Source organism: Zeus faber (genome assembly GCF_960531495.2).
Source record: "Zeus faber genome assembly, chromosome: 13".
Taxonomy (NCBI): Eukaryota; Metazoa; Chordata; class Actinopteri; order Zeiformes; family Zeidae; genus Zeus; species Zeus faber.
Genome location: NC_137198.1, coordinates 16,278,540 through 16,296,381, shown reverse-complemented (window position 1 = coordinate 16,296,381; position 17,842 = coordinate 16,278,540). Strand labels below are relative to the sequence as shown.

The window sequence follows — 17,842 nt, the reverse complement described above, 5'->3', positions numbered from 1 at the left end:
AGCCTGGTGTTTATCATAATCACCGCAGGTGGACCAGATACAGGTGCTGCCCGTAATTATGGGACACATGCGATCCAGAAATTACTATCTGGGCTAAATGCAAACAATCAGCCTCTGCAGATGTGCTTCTCAATTGCTGTTTTAAACATGTATTATCGCTACAGGCGGGGCGGTGCATAAGGCGTGTTTTACACAGACACAGACCTTAGGAAAAGGTTAGATGGCACATTTTTACGCAGGCACGCATACCTCCGTGTGTGTGTGTGTGTTTGTGTGCGCGCGTGTGTGTGTGTGTGTGTGTGTGTGTGTGTGCGTGTGTGTGTGTGCGTGTGTGTGTGCGGGTGCGTGTGCGTGTGTGTGCGTGTGTGTACAAGCACACACTCATACACAAACGCTTCCGAGCTTGGTTGCGTGGGGATTTTCATGTTGGTGGATATCTATTTTTCCTGGCAGGGTTTGAGCACTGGTGACGTCACAGACTCTGTGTTAGTCAGCCAAGTGGTTCACAGAGGCATTTCCAGCAAACGGAGATTCACATCTGCGTCTGCTGAGCTACGCCTCCCACAGTATACCTTCCTACTTCTAACAGCCGTTCCAACCACAGGGCCGTGTTTTTTCAGAGACTAAGCAACGTACATGAACGGTACGTCCGCAAACACACCGTAAATACAACTCTTTGACAGCCGGGTTTACAGTCTCCTGTCACAAACGGCTCCTTTAATGTTGACATTTCCTCTCCGCGTCACTTGGCCCTCACTCCCCCTTTCCCCCATCCCCTTCCTCTACGCGGAGCGCTCCGTTGCCTTTTGGTGGCCCTGCTTTCCTTACTATCTTGTTATCTCAGCAAGTGTTTCCTGAGAGCACCTCGCTCCTCTCTGGGACATGTGGTAGAGCTTGCGCTATGTTACGTCCACAGGGTATTGTTCTCTCCCACAGTTTGACCGTTGTAAATTAGCTGGAAACGATTTGTCAGATGTGAGGAGGAGGAGGAGGAGGAGGAGGAGGGGAGAGGCCGAAGAAAGAAAAAACAACAACACGCTCAAGGGCTTTGACGCGGCCCCGACACTGAACCGTACATCACACAGATATGGTAATGGTCCCCTATAATTGCAGCAATTCAGGCCATTAACAAAAACATTATCCAGAGCCCCAGACCCAGAGTCACAGGAAGGAATTTTCTAATTTTATGCCTATGAGAATGTTTGATACCAACGCACGGGGTGAACGCCGTACGGTTGGCATTGCCATATTTTATATTTGGAATTTCCACTTAAAAATGAAAACTCCTTTATGTTTTTGTTTTAAAATTTTCCCTTGTTTTTTTTTTACCTTCATTTTGGATCATTTGGAGTCACCCCAGTGTTACTCCTGAGCTATTCTCTCAATACCAGATCAATTGAAAAGATTCTGATGCCAATCACTCCCAATGATCTAAGGTTCAGGCTAACGAATTAGGAGAGTTTTCCTTTTAATGCTGCTCTTTTGAGATGTTTCACTCTGCCTTGATCATTGTATATAAGTATTAACAACATAGGCAAAATAACAAATTAAATGTTAAACTGCTAAATTGCCCTCCGTGAGCTGGTTCACTGCAGAATGTATAATTAGGAAGCATGATCCGGATCCGGATTCCATGTCGAGCCAATGGAAAAACCGCCCTTGTTTACTGCGCAGGCCGACTCGTCCGCACCGTCAACATGACCCTCTTTAATGAGGGAATTCCTGAGCATCAGAGGATGTTTCATGTACATCCTGGCCCTTAATCAGCGCTCACGCTCTCACCTACCACGTCTAGTGTCACAGAGAGGGGGCCCGAGTACGGGAAGATGTTGCACATCCTAAGCTTCTCCCGCAGTGTGGTCCGGTCTCACGGGGGGGAGGCACAGGTTCCAGGCCTGAATACTTCCTTTCCAACCTCTGTGGAGATCTCTTTCTGTTACAAGTCTGCTTTCTCCTGCTCTCCCCCAGCTTTTCTGTCTATCTCTGTACACCCACCCTTAGGGATGCCTAGTGTCTCCCCACTGTTCCCATGGATGAAAATGACCTGCGGGGATGCAGAGATTGACAGTAAGCAGAGCAGGGCCCAAATTCAATGGTCTCCACACTGTAAAGGGGGGAGGGGGGTCATCACAGGGGCAGAAACATGCTATAAAACATGCCCTCAACATCAGCATGCCCTCAAGCTGTGACATGGGATCCTCCATCTCCAGCTATTCCAGAAAACATACCCCCTGTATGAGGCTAGCAGGTCACACATGGGGCCTCTTATGCGCATCGGCAGCTGGGTCCCTTCGTGCTACTGTACCTCATGCCAGGCTAAACTATGCTGGGAACCAAGTTAAGAACACAACCTTGAGATTAGCCCTTGGTACACATAAAATGTCCGTCAATGCCCACACAACAGCTTTTGATATGGGGCCAAGTAAGAAACAATTTTACGAAATTGCTATACGGAAATGTGGGCAGGTCAGGGAAAAGGGACCCTGGCAATCATCGGGAACATGAAAAATGCCTGTGATTCAGTAGGAAAACAACATCCCCCACCATAAAATAACAGTATTCCTGCAACTGAAGGGGAAATCAGAAGGAAGTAGAAGTAAGTTCCTCCCTCATAAGAGAGTGAATTGTTCTCAAGTGACGATTGTTTATGCAAAGCTAAGCATGTTTGCTTTAAATTATGTCACAATGTATCACAGGCGTGTCTCAAGTTTTGGTGCAGGAACAAATATTCTATGCTTTATTGGAATGAGTGTGCATTTGTTTAGCTGAACATCTCTTGATTGCCTGAGAGGGAAAGTCTAGTATCAACTAGCAAGCATGAGAAAAATGACAAACAGGGTTTTATCACTTGATCAAATAATTATGTTATTATAAGTATATACACTATACATACTATTCTATATTCTCCTCTCTTAACTTCATATACATCCAAGTTGCTGTGAAGCTTTGGTGCCTAGTGTACTATTTAAATCCCGAGCCAGTCTCTGTCTACAGCAGGGCTCATGAGAGACAGAGATAAGCATCTGGGCCAGGTTGTGGCAGGTTCCTGTTTGTCCTATGGGAATGGGGAGTCCTTGCTCCTTATTGCTGCTGGCAAACTTATCAGGGTAGAGAAGAGAATAGGAGCCTCTCTAGACAACTTGGCTCCACCACAGACAATGAAAGGTCTGGTCCGCACATGAGCCTAGGCCTGGTCGGACAAGGCGGGCGCCCTGGTGGAGCACCCAGCTCATTAAATCAGACTTGTAGATGATGTCATTTCGCAGTGGAAACCCACTATCACAAGGCATGCTGAGCCTAGGTGGTCTGCTTGCAGTTAGCATGTTACGGTGACACATTCAAATTTGGGGGAAGCTGTATCATTTCCCACCATATGGGTGTCATCCTCCGGTGTGACCCATTCATAGGAGCACAGGGATTTATCACTGTCAGGGAGCACAATGTGCATTGTTCTCATGGGTGCCCCTGGCCGACAAACTCACAATGATACGCAATGATATTAATGGAAAATGGTTATTGACAGTGATAATAGTTGACACATCATAAAATGTTTTGGTTTCACCAAAACTTTGTTTTGACCCTGAGAAGTGTGTGCATGTGTGTTGTTTTATTGTGCAGGCATGCTGTAATTACCCTGATGATGAGTTTATTGGTGTTACCAATACATGTGCAGTATATGTATGTACACACATATAATATTTATCTACTGTAGTATTATTTATTTGATAGATAGATAGATAGATAGATAGATAGATAGATAGATAGATAGATAGATAGATAGATAGAACTACTCACGTAGCAGCGGATCTCAGAAAACATCCCATCATCATGCATCTTTCTGGTCAGAAGGGGAGCAGGTGTCCTACCACACTGTGGTGCAATTGGAAGTTGTAGTCGTTGGGATTTATTTGTTTATTTTTACCAGAGAGGTGTTGAGGAACCATGAGAGGTCCAGGAAACTGAAAGAGACACGTTCCCGAGTCTGCAGCTCTGCAACTTCCTGAAGTCCACAATGTGCTCCTTCGGTCTTTGAGATGTTGAGAATAAAGTTGTGGTCCCCGTAGGACTAATGTCACAAATCAAGCCCACCATTGTGGTGACATCCACAAACATAACGATGGATTTATGGACAGGAACACAGCCGTGGCTCAAGAGGGAGTACAGGAGGGGGCCGAGCACACAGCCCTGTGGCGCTCCCGTGCCCAGGACGGAGGAGATGTGGTTACTCAACCTAACGGCGTGGGGTCCGTGGGGCAGGACATCCAGGATCCAATTGCAGAGGGAGGTGTTGAGGTCAAGGGAGTGGAAATGAGTGGTCAGCTTGGAGGGGACGCTGGTCATGAATGATGAACTGTGATGAACAGCATTGTGATGTGGGGGTCCTTCTGGCCCAGGTGGGTGAGGGCAGAGTTCAGTAACTAATCAAGGACATTATAGAAAACATAAACAGTCATTTATCTTCTTAAAATTGATAGATATCTACCTATGGTTGTTTTATGACTTACCATACATTTTGAAGTACAATTAATGAAAATGTGGGTACGGGTGGGAAGTGCACTATTTAAATATTATGTGTGGTTGGATAGCTGTTCAAGTCAAACCCTTAAATAATTGTTAAAGGATAAATTGTGCATATTAGTCTAAAAAAATATTATCTGATTTTGGGAAGAGCTTTCCCTTTAGCAAAGAAACACGCCATTTCACAACTTCTGATACTGGTGCATTTCACACGGTGCCCAGACACGCTGTTTTCACCCAAGGTGGAATGGCATGGCATTAATGCAGGCGTCGTCACTTTCAGTCCGACACGCTCGTTGGACAGTTGGATCAGGTGAAGACTCCCTCTTGGTGTTCGTATCGCCTGCAGCAGCACAAGGTCAGGCTAGGTCATCAGATTTAAAAATGTCTCATATGTGTTCACTGTATAAATTGCATTTCAACATAAGATTAAATAGTTCTAAATGTCTGCTGATTCCCTGTTTGGGTTTGCGTGTAGCACTTCATTCGTTGCATCCCATTAGCTCAGAAAGAGGCAGAAGAACCAATTCTCCAAATAACAACTTAGGACTTTGATTCCACCAGAGCTTTTAAACGGCAATCACTCCGTCGCTCCCTTTAGACAAGGAGTGTACATGTTGTTTATCCAAGGATTCAGACCGCTCTGCAATCAACCAGTCAATTGACATCATTGTCTGGAAAGGTAACAATCCTCCTCCAAAAATAATCAGACTCAAAACCAAGTCCAAACCCGGTTCAAAACCATTAACATGCGCTAAGATGCGATTCACAACAGAATAGCGAATGCGCCGCATCCCGGGCTCATTACAACCTATTCGGCCCAATCTCAAGGCTAACATCCGTTTCTCTGGTACACGAACATTAGCACATTAAACCACGATTCATTCCCACGACAATCTGTCTGGTTGGGCGACGGCTGAAAGGTTATAATTCGCTGTGTGTTCTGAGTACACTGCCATTTTAACAATATGCCTTGTTTTTTTTGTTTTTTTTTGAGAGAGACAGGGACCCAACTGTGGTGAAGTGAAGGACGTTGGAAATAATGGGAGAGGAACACCCACACATGCCACTTCCTCAACAAATCACCCTGCGCTCCCTCAACAAGATCTCCAGACAAATGTGTCAACCCCCGGGACCCTCGCTGCCGCATAATAAAGCATTGTAGCTTTGCTGACCTGTGATTTTACAGCTGCCGTTGCTGGTTATTGTGTGAAGCCTGGCATTCGTGTGGTAGTTTCGGAGCCCAATAAGGGCTATAATGCACAAGCTTCATTAAATAAACGGCCAGGGCAATTACAATACCTTGGATTTGAGTAAATTGTGATGGATTGTTGTTGGCTGTTTGCTGCCATGATTAGATACGTCAATCTATCTCAGTTTGTCTCATGGCCAAACCTACTCCCAGACAACACATTTACATGTCTATAATGCGGCTCAAAGAAATGTTTCCTGAGGTTTTAACACAGTGCATTGTAATGCTTCCCCTCAAAATGGAAATAATCCTGAGCGAACCAATGTGGGAAATGCCCTGTTACTTTATTCCATAGAGGCATGAAATAAAACGAGCATTTGTACTGAAGTGCACATGCATTAGTCAAAACCTGATGACTTGAGATGGTTATAATAATTAGATGAACCACTTCATCCTCATTATACTAGTAGCACCAAAACACGGCTTTCATTAGAACCAAGCCATTGTGTGCCTTAGCAGTTAGTGTCCATTTTGCCTCCTCCATTAGAACAATAAGAGAGGGGAGGTGGAAAAAAACTCCCAAAAAAACAGTTTACCCACAAATCTCCCTCTGTGTGCCCACGGGTTCACTCCACTTATTCAGCAGAGAAGTAAGGACCATCTGCTCCCTTCCACTCCCAGAGCTCTCCTTTCCCTCCATTCACCATTTTCATTAGCGCCGGCCAGCGCATTGCTTGACCAAACACAAACCCAAGCTCCCTCCAACCCGCGGAGGTGTTGCCTCAATGGAGGCCGAGGTTGACCAAGCCACCGTTTAGGACAGAGGCCATTGAGGAGTCTTTTCTCCGCAGACTCTGTGTAGAAAGGGGAAGAGTGAATAGCATCAACTTAGGGAGAACTGGATGGAGAATATGGGCTCGGGCCCCAGGATCACTGGGGCAGCAGTAGCCTGACTGAAATAACAGGTATTTACTGTATGCTTGTGGTTTCCATCTGATTATCATTTTCCTGTGTTATTTTCCCTATAGCCAGTTCTCAAATATATAATTCAATGACGTTCAATAGTGTATTAAGTAGTCTAAAACAATAACTTTTTTGTTGAAGTTGGTTACTGCAAGTCATTACAGTATTGACAAATTACACAATACCTTTTAGGAGTTGTCAACTGCCATGACTCAGGAAATAGGAAAAGCCTTTTAAGATTATAAATTAGAATTACTTAGAATTAAAAAAAAAAAAAAAATCCTTTAATAACTTGACGGCATTAAACATGTAAAAAAAAAAAAATACACACCCTGGGCAGCAAACACTGCATTTTTTAACTGGGCATGCAGGCAAATAGCAAGGCAATTCTCGTCAAACTGCTCTAAACTGTATTGTGTTGTTTTTGGGGGCTGAATTATGTTGAATCACCTACTTCTTAGCTTCACACATACTGTACACACAACCTTGAATTTTGCTGTTTTTTTAATAATAAAAGATTTATTGTAAAAAAAAAAAAAAAAAAAAAAAAAAGGAGCTGTCAAATGCATTCTCAATGCATTGGGACCTATAGAGTCATATGCTTGTGACTTAGTTTGGGCGGCCCTTCCCCAACACCAGGTGGGGCCAAACAAACACACATTAATCTGTGTTGTTTTTTTGTTTTTTTTTATGAATATTCAGATACAGCTGTCTGTGACAAGGAGATAGCAGCTGGTGCGCTCGGCCCCGCTGATATCCCAGTGCCACGCTTGGACACAAGCCCCTGCTTTTGGGCCAAGGTGGGCGCAGCAGGCCCTGGCAGGCCCCGCATCGCCCCAAATCCCACCAGTGACACCCTCTACATGCAAGGGGTCAGAGCCTCAATAAACACATTAGCAGCCTGCCACCAATACGGGGTGGCACCTACAGTATGGCACTCCTGTGAAGACAAACCTATTAGATATATGACACATAAAAAGAGATGTGTGGTACGTTTAGGGGTGTCTTTTGCGTATTCACACTGCATAAAATATGTGGCCCCTTTACTTTATGTAAAAACATTGTCAAAACTCAACCTGTTGTAATCAGATATGTAGTAGGTCCACAGAGAAACATTAGTCAATTTGACCAGTGAAACAATGACTCCCATAAGGATGCACAGTATAATTATATTCTTTCGGGCAGAGTACAACCTTTGGCGATTTACTGATGTTTTCAGTTAGTAATAAAATTAATGAAAGACATTTTTTTTTTGTTATCTTAACAGTGAGATTATGGATTTTCAAGACACGGCGTGTTTATGCTTTTCGTTCATTTGTTTATCCACTATTCTATTTAGACGACAGGTATAGAAATGTAACCGGGTTCACGATGAAGTTTGAGTGAAAGAGTCTTTTCACATGCTAAATCTAGCAGGTTAACTTACGAAAGAGTAAACTACTTCACTCTCTGTGCAGCCGAACTGTTTCCTGCCGTGCTATCGAGCAACAACACTTGGAATCACATTCGCATTTCAATTAAAAGTTTATATTTTACCGCACAAAGGTAGGCAAAATACAAATGTTGTCTTAACTTGTGAAGTACACACTAGTGATAAGCCAAGGTGGTCTGAGGATGAGGATATATATATATATATATATATATATATATATATATATATATATACGCAACAAGGAGATAGCAGCTGGTTTGTACGGGCCCCGCTGATATACTGTAATTAAAGCAGGTATGTAAGACATACCTGCTTAAACATACCAGGAGATAACATCAAACAATTTACAGCTTTTTCATTATCTAGTATTATTTATGATAACTCAAAAGACTGGGTTATTTACTTTATCCATTAACAACACAGGGGGGGCTACACCATAAATTAGCTGCCGTGGTTCAAACCTCATGGTTTAAAGCACCAAGTGGTTGCGTGCATAAAACCCTTTTTTTCCCCTCACCATGATTAAATGCCACATCAGCTCGAGACGGCATTCAGGTTTCCCCCCGGATGAAACGAACGCAATTTGCCCTTTTTAATTACCAAAATTAATCTCACACTAATCCAACGATATTGCCACAACAAGTACGGCTAGTACGGGCGAGTGGGTTGGAAGACAAAAGCCCGGCGTGGTCAAGGACTTTGCGTTTTGGGGTGTTGGGGTGCCCGGCGCAGGGACCGCCCACGCAGTCTGCCGGTTGGCCCTGGCAACGTGGCATCACGGTGCCAGGCTGTCAGCGCGCCAGGCCCGGAGAAGCAGCTGCCAGGCCCGAGCAGCGGGCACTAATTCAGCCAGCCACAGGGAGCCCTTCCTTCCAGTCACTCCCCGTGGTTACAACCACCCCTCACACACACACACACACACACACACACACGCACACACACACACACACACACACACACACACACACACAATGCCCGCTTTAATTACGCCGCACTTGCCAGAAGCTAATCTCCCATCTTTTTTAATCAAAGACATTTGTAGCAGAGTATACTGCCAATAATATTATCATCTTCTGAATCTGCTGGTGAATAAACGCCTCTCCATTTGACCAACGGTGGCCTTTATCCACCCAGCAAAGCCTGAAAATCTATGAAAAGATTGATTTTTCTCCACATCATATCTTTTGATGTCATGGACACGATCAATAATGGCTTCAAAAGGGCGTGTTTTGACTGTCCTATCCTATTAAATATGGGAGAAAAAGAAAAAAAAACCCTGCTACAAAACAACGAAAGAGAAACAGAATCATAATCGGGTTGTTTTTTGGCCAAGTACGCTTACATATACAAGGTTACTCTGGTTGTCCTTCACTCTTATTTTGGACAGAACACACAGTAAAATGTAGAGAAAAAAGAAAAAAAATGGATGCAAAATTTAAGAAAGATATTTATGAACACTAAGTTGGATATAATAAACAGAACTACAGAATAAAACTGAATTCTACTTTGACATTACACAAAGGGGCGGGGGGGTGGCACCATTAATTTGCATGTTTGTCGTTGACACATTTCCATGTTCGTCCGTGTGAATCATTAACATCCCGCTCGTTTTGCCATTATCTCCCGTGGATGTGCGCAGAGCCGCCCAGCCCCAGGGACCCGAGCCGGAGCCAGTCGCCCGGCGGTGGGTAAAGCGACGGCCAAAAAATGACGGCCAAAAAAACGTTCAGCTGCCGTTCTGATTATGCCGAAAGATTCTCCGGTCCTCCCGCCCCGCCCTCTGAGCCCAGATCGGGGGTGGCAAGGGCAACCCTCCTCCTTTCCAAAACTGGGAATGTCCTATAGGGTTGTTGTTGCCTACGGCGCTTTCACTGGAGATTGCACATTTTCTCTTTTTGCAGGCCATCTCTTGCAATCTGTCAACCCGTATAGCTTCTTTAGTTCTCTCCCTCTCCCCTTCATTCTAAACAGCTGGCCGAGCAGATGACTGCCATTCCTAAATCCTGCTGTCTGCACCTCGGACCTCCTCATCTGCCACTCATCCTCCCTCTGAGGTTTTTCTCTCCAGCTGAAGGTCACAATATGGCTGATTCATCCGCTGAGCCTCTGTTGGTTCCCCGCTCCGTGTTGCTTGGCTAAATAAGGAACAGCAGTGTACAAATTGTAGGCATGTGTGTGTGTGTGTGTGTGTGTGTGTGTGTGTGTGTGTGTGCGTGTGTATGGATATGAATAAAATAGTGTTTGGTGTGTTCATGCGTGCTTTCTTAAGGATGATTAAAGGCATTCCTGTGTGAGTGTGTGTGTGTGTGTGTGTGTGTGTGTGCGCGTCAGAGCTGACTGCAAGGACACTGTCAGTGGTTCGCTAAAATATTGATGCTTTTGTTTTCTCCCTCCATTTTTCTATACCCGAGCAGCTTTGTGGATAGGTAAGCTGTTCTAACATTAAATTTTAATGCTCCCCATGATTATAACCGTGCCAGAGGACTCATTTTGTAACAAGAGAGGGAGGAGAGGCAGAGATACAGGACGAGAGAGAGAGAGAGAGAGAGAGAGAGAGAGAGAGAGAGATAAAGAGAGAGACAGTTAGTTAAGACAGGGGTTCTCAACACTTTTTGGCACATGACCCCGTTTCAAGCTCCCAAAATACTACAGAATAAAATAGCGTGACAAATCTTCTTTTGTTCTTTTTATTTTGAAGCCTGCAGCGCCAATATTATGTGTTACGATTTACATTCAGTCCTCTAAGGAACAGATTGAAGTAAATAAAAGTCTTCTTACTGTATTTTCAAAACTGATTGCCGGTTGATATTCCACATTGCAAATTAGGCAATTGTGAGCATTGCATAGGCTACTTTTATTGTACTATAGAGTATGGAGGGAGCGCCAAAGAGATTGCATAGGAATCATGATCGATCTCAATCATATTTAACTACATATTTAATAAAAAATTTAACTATCTAATTTCAAAATATCAGAAATGCCTCGTGACCCCAGTGTGCACACCAAGTCAAATGTTTGAGTTACGGGTACGGTTCAGTGCTTATCTACGGATGTATTCCATATGTATAACAAATGACAAACAAGATAAAAATAAGATTAAAAAAAACTTTATCAATTTCCGTGGGGAAATTGCATAACAGTGACTAATTTATGATCCCCACCATCCCAAATGTACCAAGGGATTCATACGGCCAAAGTCTCTGCTGCGCCCCTCACAATACGATAAGGGCACTTCACCATTGCTTCTTTTGGCTGCAACTATGATCCAAAATAAACACCCATCCTCCCCACACTATCTTTGCACACCAAATAACTTCTGGTTCGACAAGCAGGCGAAGTCGATCGTACCGGCGACACCAGACCGACCAGACAACAAAACAAGGAGGTGGAAGCTGTGACCGACAACAACCTTCATAACGAAGCAATGCCCACGTGGCAGGAGTCGCTCGCCCGTACCTGCTGATCACCACACAAACAGCAAATGAGCGGTTTGACAGCACACAACGTTGAATCATGCATGGCCCGGCGCCTCCAGCCAAATCCCTCGTCGAACATGTGAGAAAATAGCTGAATGAGAGACTTGCTCAGCGAACTCAACCCGGGAATTAAAGCAATGCTCAGGTTAGGAAACCAGCCGACCGCATGACGATTCTGAAGCCATTTAAAAGAGCAGTCCCCTCTAAATTGTCCCTGCATCACGGTAAATAATTATTGAAAGCCTATTATTTAAGATCCTGTTGCCAAAGCATATTATTTATAAATGCGCAGCCAAAACGCTGGTCTGCCGCTGGTCAACAACAGGGTGGTGGCTTGTAAACTTCGTCCCGCCCTGTCCCCATTTGTCCTTCCGTGTCTCTTAATAAGCGCCTCTCATGCAAAATGGTAATGAGGAGAGATTAAATGAAGTAGTGGATAAGGTCACACAATGAGTTGGGGGGGGGGGGGGGGGGCGTTCTGTCACCGGTGAAACAAACAAGGAATGATCAATAATGTCGATTGGTGCGTGTACATTTTACTGTGGATAATTTTGAAACATCTCTCCTATCAGCAAAGACAAAGTGAAACGTGGTTGGACATTAACCAACGTAATATAAATGATTTCCAACGAAGAGTTGAAATGTATTCAATTACATTTTTTTTTAAATTTTTTTATGAACTCCAGCTTGATAATTGGTGTTTATAGGCGACTATATTCTACATACTTATTATACCTTCAGTAAACAGCTGTGTTGGAGGTTCCCATTGCAAGGAGTCAAAACAACAATGGCCCTGGACACGGTCGAACCTCCATTTTCGGATGCAAAATCAACACAGCTGGACATCCTAAAGTTTCTGTTTATGTCTGAATGCTACCTTTCCGACTGCCTGCCTAAAAATAGCCCGGCAACATCCTGCTGTGATGCTGAAGGTGCAGTCATCTTTCCCTGTGAAGGACACAACACTGTCTGAAGTTTTGGGGGCCGGGGCGGGGAGGATGCTGTGACTACCGTGTGACAAGAGCCCTGTTCCTTCCTCTGAGGCCTGAGAAACGGGAAGTGGAGCTCATAAGGCATTATTGTGACGGACAGGAAATGCAAGGTCCTCTAAAATAAGACCCGGTGCTATGGCTGTCAATGACAGGAGGCTATCCTCCGTGGCCCCACCGAGACCACTGTCCACCCCCGCATCCCAGTCTTCACTGACGTGACGTATTATATCCCGACAGAGACGGAATCTAAATCAGCCGCCTTATTTGCTATTGAAGTGGTAATCCGTAAAATAATTCGTGAAAAATATCCCCACCACAAGTGACCGAGGGAAAAAACAAACAAACAATCCATCAGAAGAAGGCATATTCGAGCTTGAATTCGAACGCATTCTGTTTGACATGAAGCTCATGTATCAAAGGGGGTCGCCGTATGGGTGGGATCCTTTACTCTCTCCTCAGCAGAAGCTGAGGAGGAGCTGGTTGCTAAGAGAAATGCTTAAGCTTTGAGGCCAGCACCCTCCCAGTTAATTAAAAAATCTACTTTGTTTCATGCTTTCAATTAGAAGGTCCTGGCAGCAGCCCAGGCCTCTGTACGTAGAAAACCATGGCAAAAGATGTGATTAATGCAGGGGGCCCCGGCAATCCCCTATACCGTTGTTTCCATGCCTTCTATCTCCATGCGATTGTTTGCTTCCCCCAAAATACAAAATTGATGATCTTGTATAAAAAAAAAAATAATAATAATAATTAAAAAAAAAGGCTGCTCCACTACCTTATCTAGCACAGCACACTGCAAGGCTCAGTTAGTGAGCAACCTCATCCCAAGGCAGGTGCTGTCACTTGTGATCATTGTTAATGGAACCGCAGCGGCGGCTGTGCTTACAGCCAATATCAAAGCTCAGTCTGCCACCGCACTAATGGTTTACCAGTCATCTGTAATCAAAAGAACCATCAGCCGACAATGTTTCTGCTCAATTAACAGGAAACCCATTAAGGTCTCTCTGCTTTAAACCCTTAATTAATGGCAGTGCTGCAGCCAAACTGGAGACCCAATCAATCATATCACCATGAGTCGGTGACATTTTCCAGCACGGTGGATATTTGATGCTATTTTAAATGAATTTGTGCACCAAGCAAAGAATGTGATTATTCATTCGTGTACTACAAAATCAAATAAGAATAAAACACATTGTGATTATACAATTATTTTATATAATTATCTGTCCAAATTAAAAAGATAATTTCAAATAAAGAGCACACATTTGCCAATTGACTGTAAATTTGGCAGCAACAGTACAAGACAATAGCAGGACAAATCAAGAGCAACACAGATACAAAACCAGGCCTCCTATAATTGTACTAGTATGCAAATTTAAAAGAAAAAAATAGGACCTACAGGTCCTACAGGCTTTCCAGGGAAAGAAAAAAAAAAAGAATATTTTTCTGCCATCTACTGGTCAATGTGGAATAGCATGAATTATTGGAACAGCAAACAGTCCTGAGGTACTTTAAAGTTACAGCACTCCCACGGAGTTGGAACAATACAATTGCAGTCAAGGATCTTGAGTCAACCATGTGGATTTTTTTAAATTTGCATCAAACAGAGAGCGGTCCAACTAATGAGTGAAATCAGCTGGATCAGTTTTATTTTCTGAACCGGGAATTATCCACCTCTGCGCCTACATTTTCCCTGAAAAGCCCCAAGAAAGATTGTTTATTGGTCTCTCCAATGCAGGGAAGCCTCCACGTAGAACATCAGCACTGGGTTCAGGCTCGGCCACTGCTTTTTTAGCGTGGCTAGACCGGGGACTTGGAGCCACCTCAGTAGACCCAGAGACCAAGACCCCAGAGGCCCCCTGCGGTACCTTGGCTGGTGGTATCTGGAGGATAAAGCCCCTTCCCAGGAATGGGAGGGCAGGGAAGGATGCCTGCAAGTCTTTTTCTCTCCTCCCTCTGCCCATTATCTCCACTGCTGGAGACATGGGGCGGCTGAGGAACGGTTGCTTCCTGGGTTCGGACAAAGGAGAAAGAACTGGAGCACGGGCGGCTGCAACAGAGGGGGGAAGCCCATCGTCTGGAGGAGGGGCAGACAACCCAGAAGAGGATTCAGTCACCTGTGGATGGTCTGGAGGAGGAGGAAGGGTGCACAGAGGTTCCACTTGCGCTGGAGACGGAGGCTGGGATTTGGCCCGCTTCTGTGGTGCAGCAGGCCAGCTCGGTTCCTCTGTTGGGATCGTGGCTTCGGGCGGTGGCTGAGGGAAATGGCTGTCGCGAGCCAGCAAACCCTGTTCTGTGACGGTGTAGTGGTCCATGGCATAGCGCCGACGCTCCAGGTACATGTGCTCCAGCTCCCTCAGCTCCCTTGGGAGCTCCAACACACTGCTCTGTGGACACACAGGTTTTAGGGATACCTCTACAGGACAGCACATTATCTCTGCAGGCAAAGACCCGGGTGCTGCAAAAAGTGGCTGTTTGGCTATAGTTGGAAAAATATTAGTATGTTTGGGACCAAAGGATTGCCCTTTAAGACTGATATTTTTGAGGAAAGGGAAACAAAACCCAATGACCTCCATTTTAAATAGTACTGCTCAATGCTCCAGTCAATGCTGCTTATACTGGGCAGTTAGTTTTTTCTGTGTAGTTGAGCATTGCTGGTATCTTACCCAAAGTTATAAAGGGTGCATACTTGCGAATTACTGACCATGCTTACGTGCTCTACTCCGCCCGGCTCTCTGTGACTGTTTGCTAGGTAGGAGTCCACCAGGCCCATGTAGTCGACCATAAGGGCATCCAGCAGCACCAGCCTGAGAGGCTGCAGGTGGATCACTGACAGAGCCATCACCCTTAGCAGGGACGAGGGGCACGGACGTCTATACCACATCTCCTTCTCATCCTTTAAAAACAAAACAAAAAAAAACAGTTCTAAATCAATTTCATCAACGACCCCCATAGTCCTTCTATGATGGATGCTTGTACTTACCTTGGTCAGCTTTGCCTTCATCTTGAGGGATGAGAGTTTGGAGGCGGGTACCTTCAGATACAGACTTAACACTTCCTGCAGAGTACTGACTCTATCAGGAAGGAAGCCCCCCGTCGCTGAATAGAAACACAAGACATCTGCCACCTAAAAATACACATAACATCAAAGCATTGAAAAATACACCAGTAACTTAAAAAAAAAAAAAAGTCAGGGTGGGCTTATATACAGCACCTGTGTGTCAAAGACGTTGGTTAGATTTACTCCAAACTGAGCCAGCAGACTGCCTCCGATGCCTCTGCAGTCATGAATGACCTAAAAACAAACGGTAAAGTTATATAATATGGAATGGATGTTTAATTGTGACTGATACACATTCAAAGCAGGCTGTATGGTTCATGCAAGGGTAACTTTGTTTACCTTTAGTATGCTTTTACTTTGCAGGATCATGGAGAGGCCGTTCTTGAAAGCTTGCGCTCCAAGCAACAGGATGTCAAACAGATACACCCTGGTTTTAGTTGCAATCTCCATGAAAGAGAGAATAGATTTGTTTTAAATGATATACATAAAAAAAGTTTGAAAGTAAGGCCAGTCCAATCCCCACCGATGCAGGGCACTTGGTAGGGACTGGACCAGCCTTTTTACGTTTTAGTTTGTGGGGTCGAGAGCCCCTCAAGCCACGGCAGCGTCCTCCCTGCATGTTTTGTGCCAATTTCAACCGGTAGATGGCGCTGAGCCACAATCACTATCAGCGATGACGATTTGAATCACATTTGTACACATTAATATTATGACCCCGAGTGATGCGTTAATAGAGAGAGAGAGAGAGAGAGAGAATAATAGGAGTATGAAATGCACACCAAATTCATCTTTTAAAAGCTAATTTGGAATGACTTACTCCATGTTGTCTATGCTAAATGCATACAGTGCACCATTTCTATTTGGTACCGAAGGCGTTCAAACGGTCAAGAGACGACTTGCCCACTCCCACAATGATCCTCTGTCGTATTTCCCTACCTGCAGCCAGCAGAGTCGACCGAGCTGGAACGCCTCCACTCCATCGGCTGCCAAACCGATAATTCTCTGCCTCTTGATGTGCATCACCTCGGGAGCGAGAGAGGCCCAAATAACTCCTCCAAACGATTCAGCCAGCCTCGCGCCCCAAAACATTGCGCCGCCCACGCAAGACACTTACGGCGGGTCCGAAGGCCGCATGGAAGCCGTCGACGACCTCAAAGTTGACGAAGTCCCGATCGTCGTCATCGTGATCTGCAAGACGCGCGGAAAGAGGGGGGGGGGGGGGGGGGGGGGGGGAGTCACACGTAGATGAAAACACTCGGAAGCGTTCCTGTCACCCCATGGTCGTCAACTCACCGCACGCCGACCCGAGGCTCCTCCTGTGCGGCTGGAACTCCTCCGCGCTCAGAAAGCCCTCCCGCGCCTGGTCGGCCACGCCCCTGCGCAATAATAATTCGCGCTCCCTTACCGGACGATAACGCTCGCCGGCGCCGCGCTCTGTTAATCGACTCGTACAAAAAAAATAAAAAAATGGCTCCGTGCTTACCCGTCGCCGCCCTTCGCTTCGCCACAAAACTCAACTGTTAAGAAGTCAGAACGAAGCGTCTCAGGTGCCGGTGGAGATGTGTGAACATGACTGAAAATGAAGGTGGCTTCACCTCTAAGACTTGATTCACATTACTGAGCAGATAGGGATGGAGAGAGAGATAGTGAGTGAGATAGAGAGATAGCTAGCTGGCTAGAGATAGACAGACATAGATAGCTAGAGATACAGACAGACAGATATAGAGATAGACAGACAGATATAGATAGCTAGAGATAGACAGACAGACATAGATAGATAGCTAGAGATAGACAGACAGATATAGATAGCTAGAGATAGACAGACAGACATAGATAGATAGATAGCTAGAGATAGACAGACATAGATAGCTAGAGATACAGACAGACAGATATAGATAGCTAGAGATAGACAGACAGATATAGATAGATAGATAGACAGACAGATATAGATAGATAGATAGAGATAGACAGACAGATATAGATATAGCTAGAGATAGACAAATAGATATAGATCGCTAGAGATAGACAGACATAGATAGCTAGAGATACAGACAGACAGATATAGATAGCTAGAGATACAGACAGATATAGATATAGATAGCTAGAGATAGACAGATAGATATAGGTAGCTAGAGATAGACAGATAGATATAGGTAGCTAGAGATAGACAGACATAGATAGCTAGAGATACAGACAGATATAGATAGCTAG

At 44.8% G+C, this 17,842-nt stretch overlaps 1 protein-coding gene across 1 annotated transcript in view; it reads right to left on the bottom strand.

Annotated features, from left to right (window-relative positions):
- Positions 1-14,394: 14,394 nt before the first annotated feature.
- exd1 (exonuclease 3'-5' domain containing 1) overlaps positions 14,395-17,842 on the bottom strand; it is a gene marked incomplete at both ends in the record, with an annotated part of 5,059 nt that continues 1,611 nt past the window's right edge. The window contains 10 exons of the mRNA XM_080012029.1: positions 14,395-14,580; positions 14,688-14,957; positions 15,284-15,466; positions 15,554-15,697; positions 15,785-15,865; positions 15,971-16,075; positions 16,568-16,654; positions 16,746-16,819; positions 16,925-17,007; positions 17,115-17,148. Of these exons, the coding sequence (XP_079868155.1) occupies positions 14,395-14,580; positions 14,688-14,957; positions 15,284-15,466; positions 15,554-15,697; positions 15,785-15,865; positions 15,971-16,075; positions 16,568-16,654; positions 16,746-16,819; positions 16,925-17,007; positions 17,115-17,148 (1,247 nt within the window). The remainder of the gene's footprint in view (positions 14,581-14,687; positions 14,958-15,283; positions 15,467-15,553; positions 15,698-15,784; positions 15,866-15,970; positions 16,076-16,567; positions 16,655-16,745; positions 16,820-16,924; positions 17,008-17,114; positions 17,149-17,842) is intronic.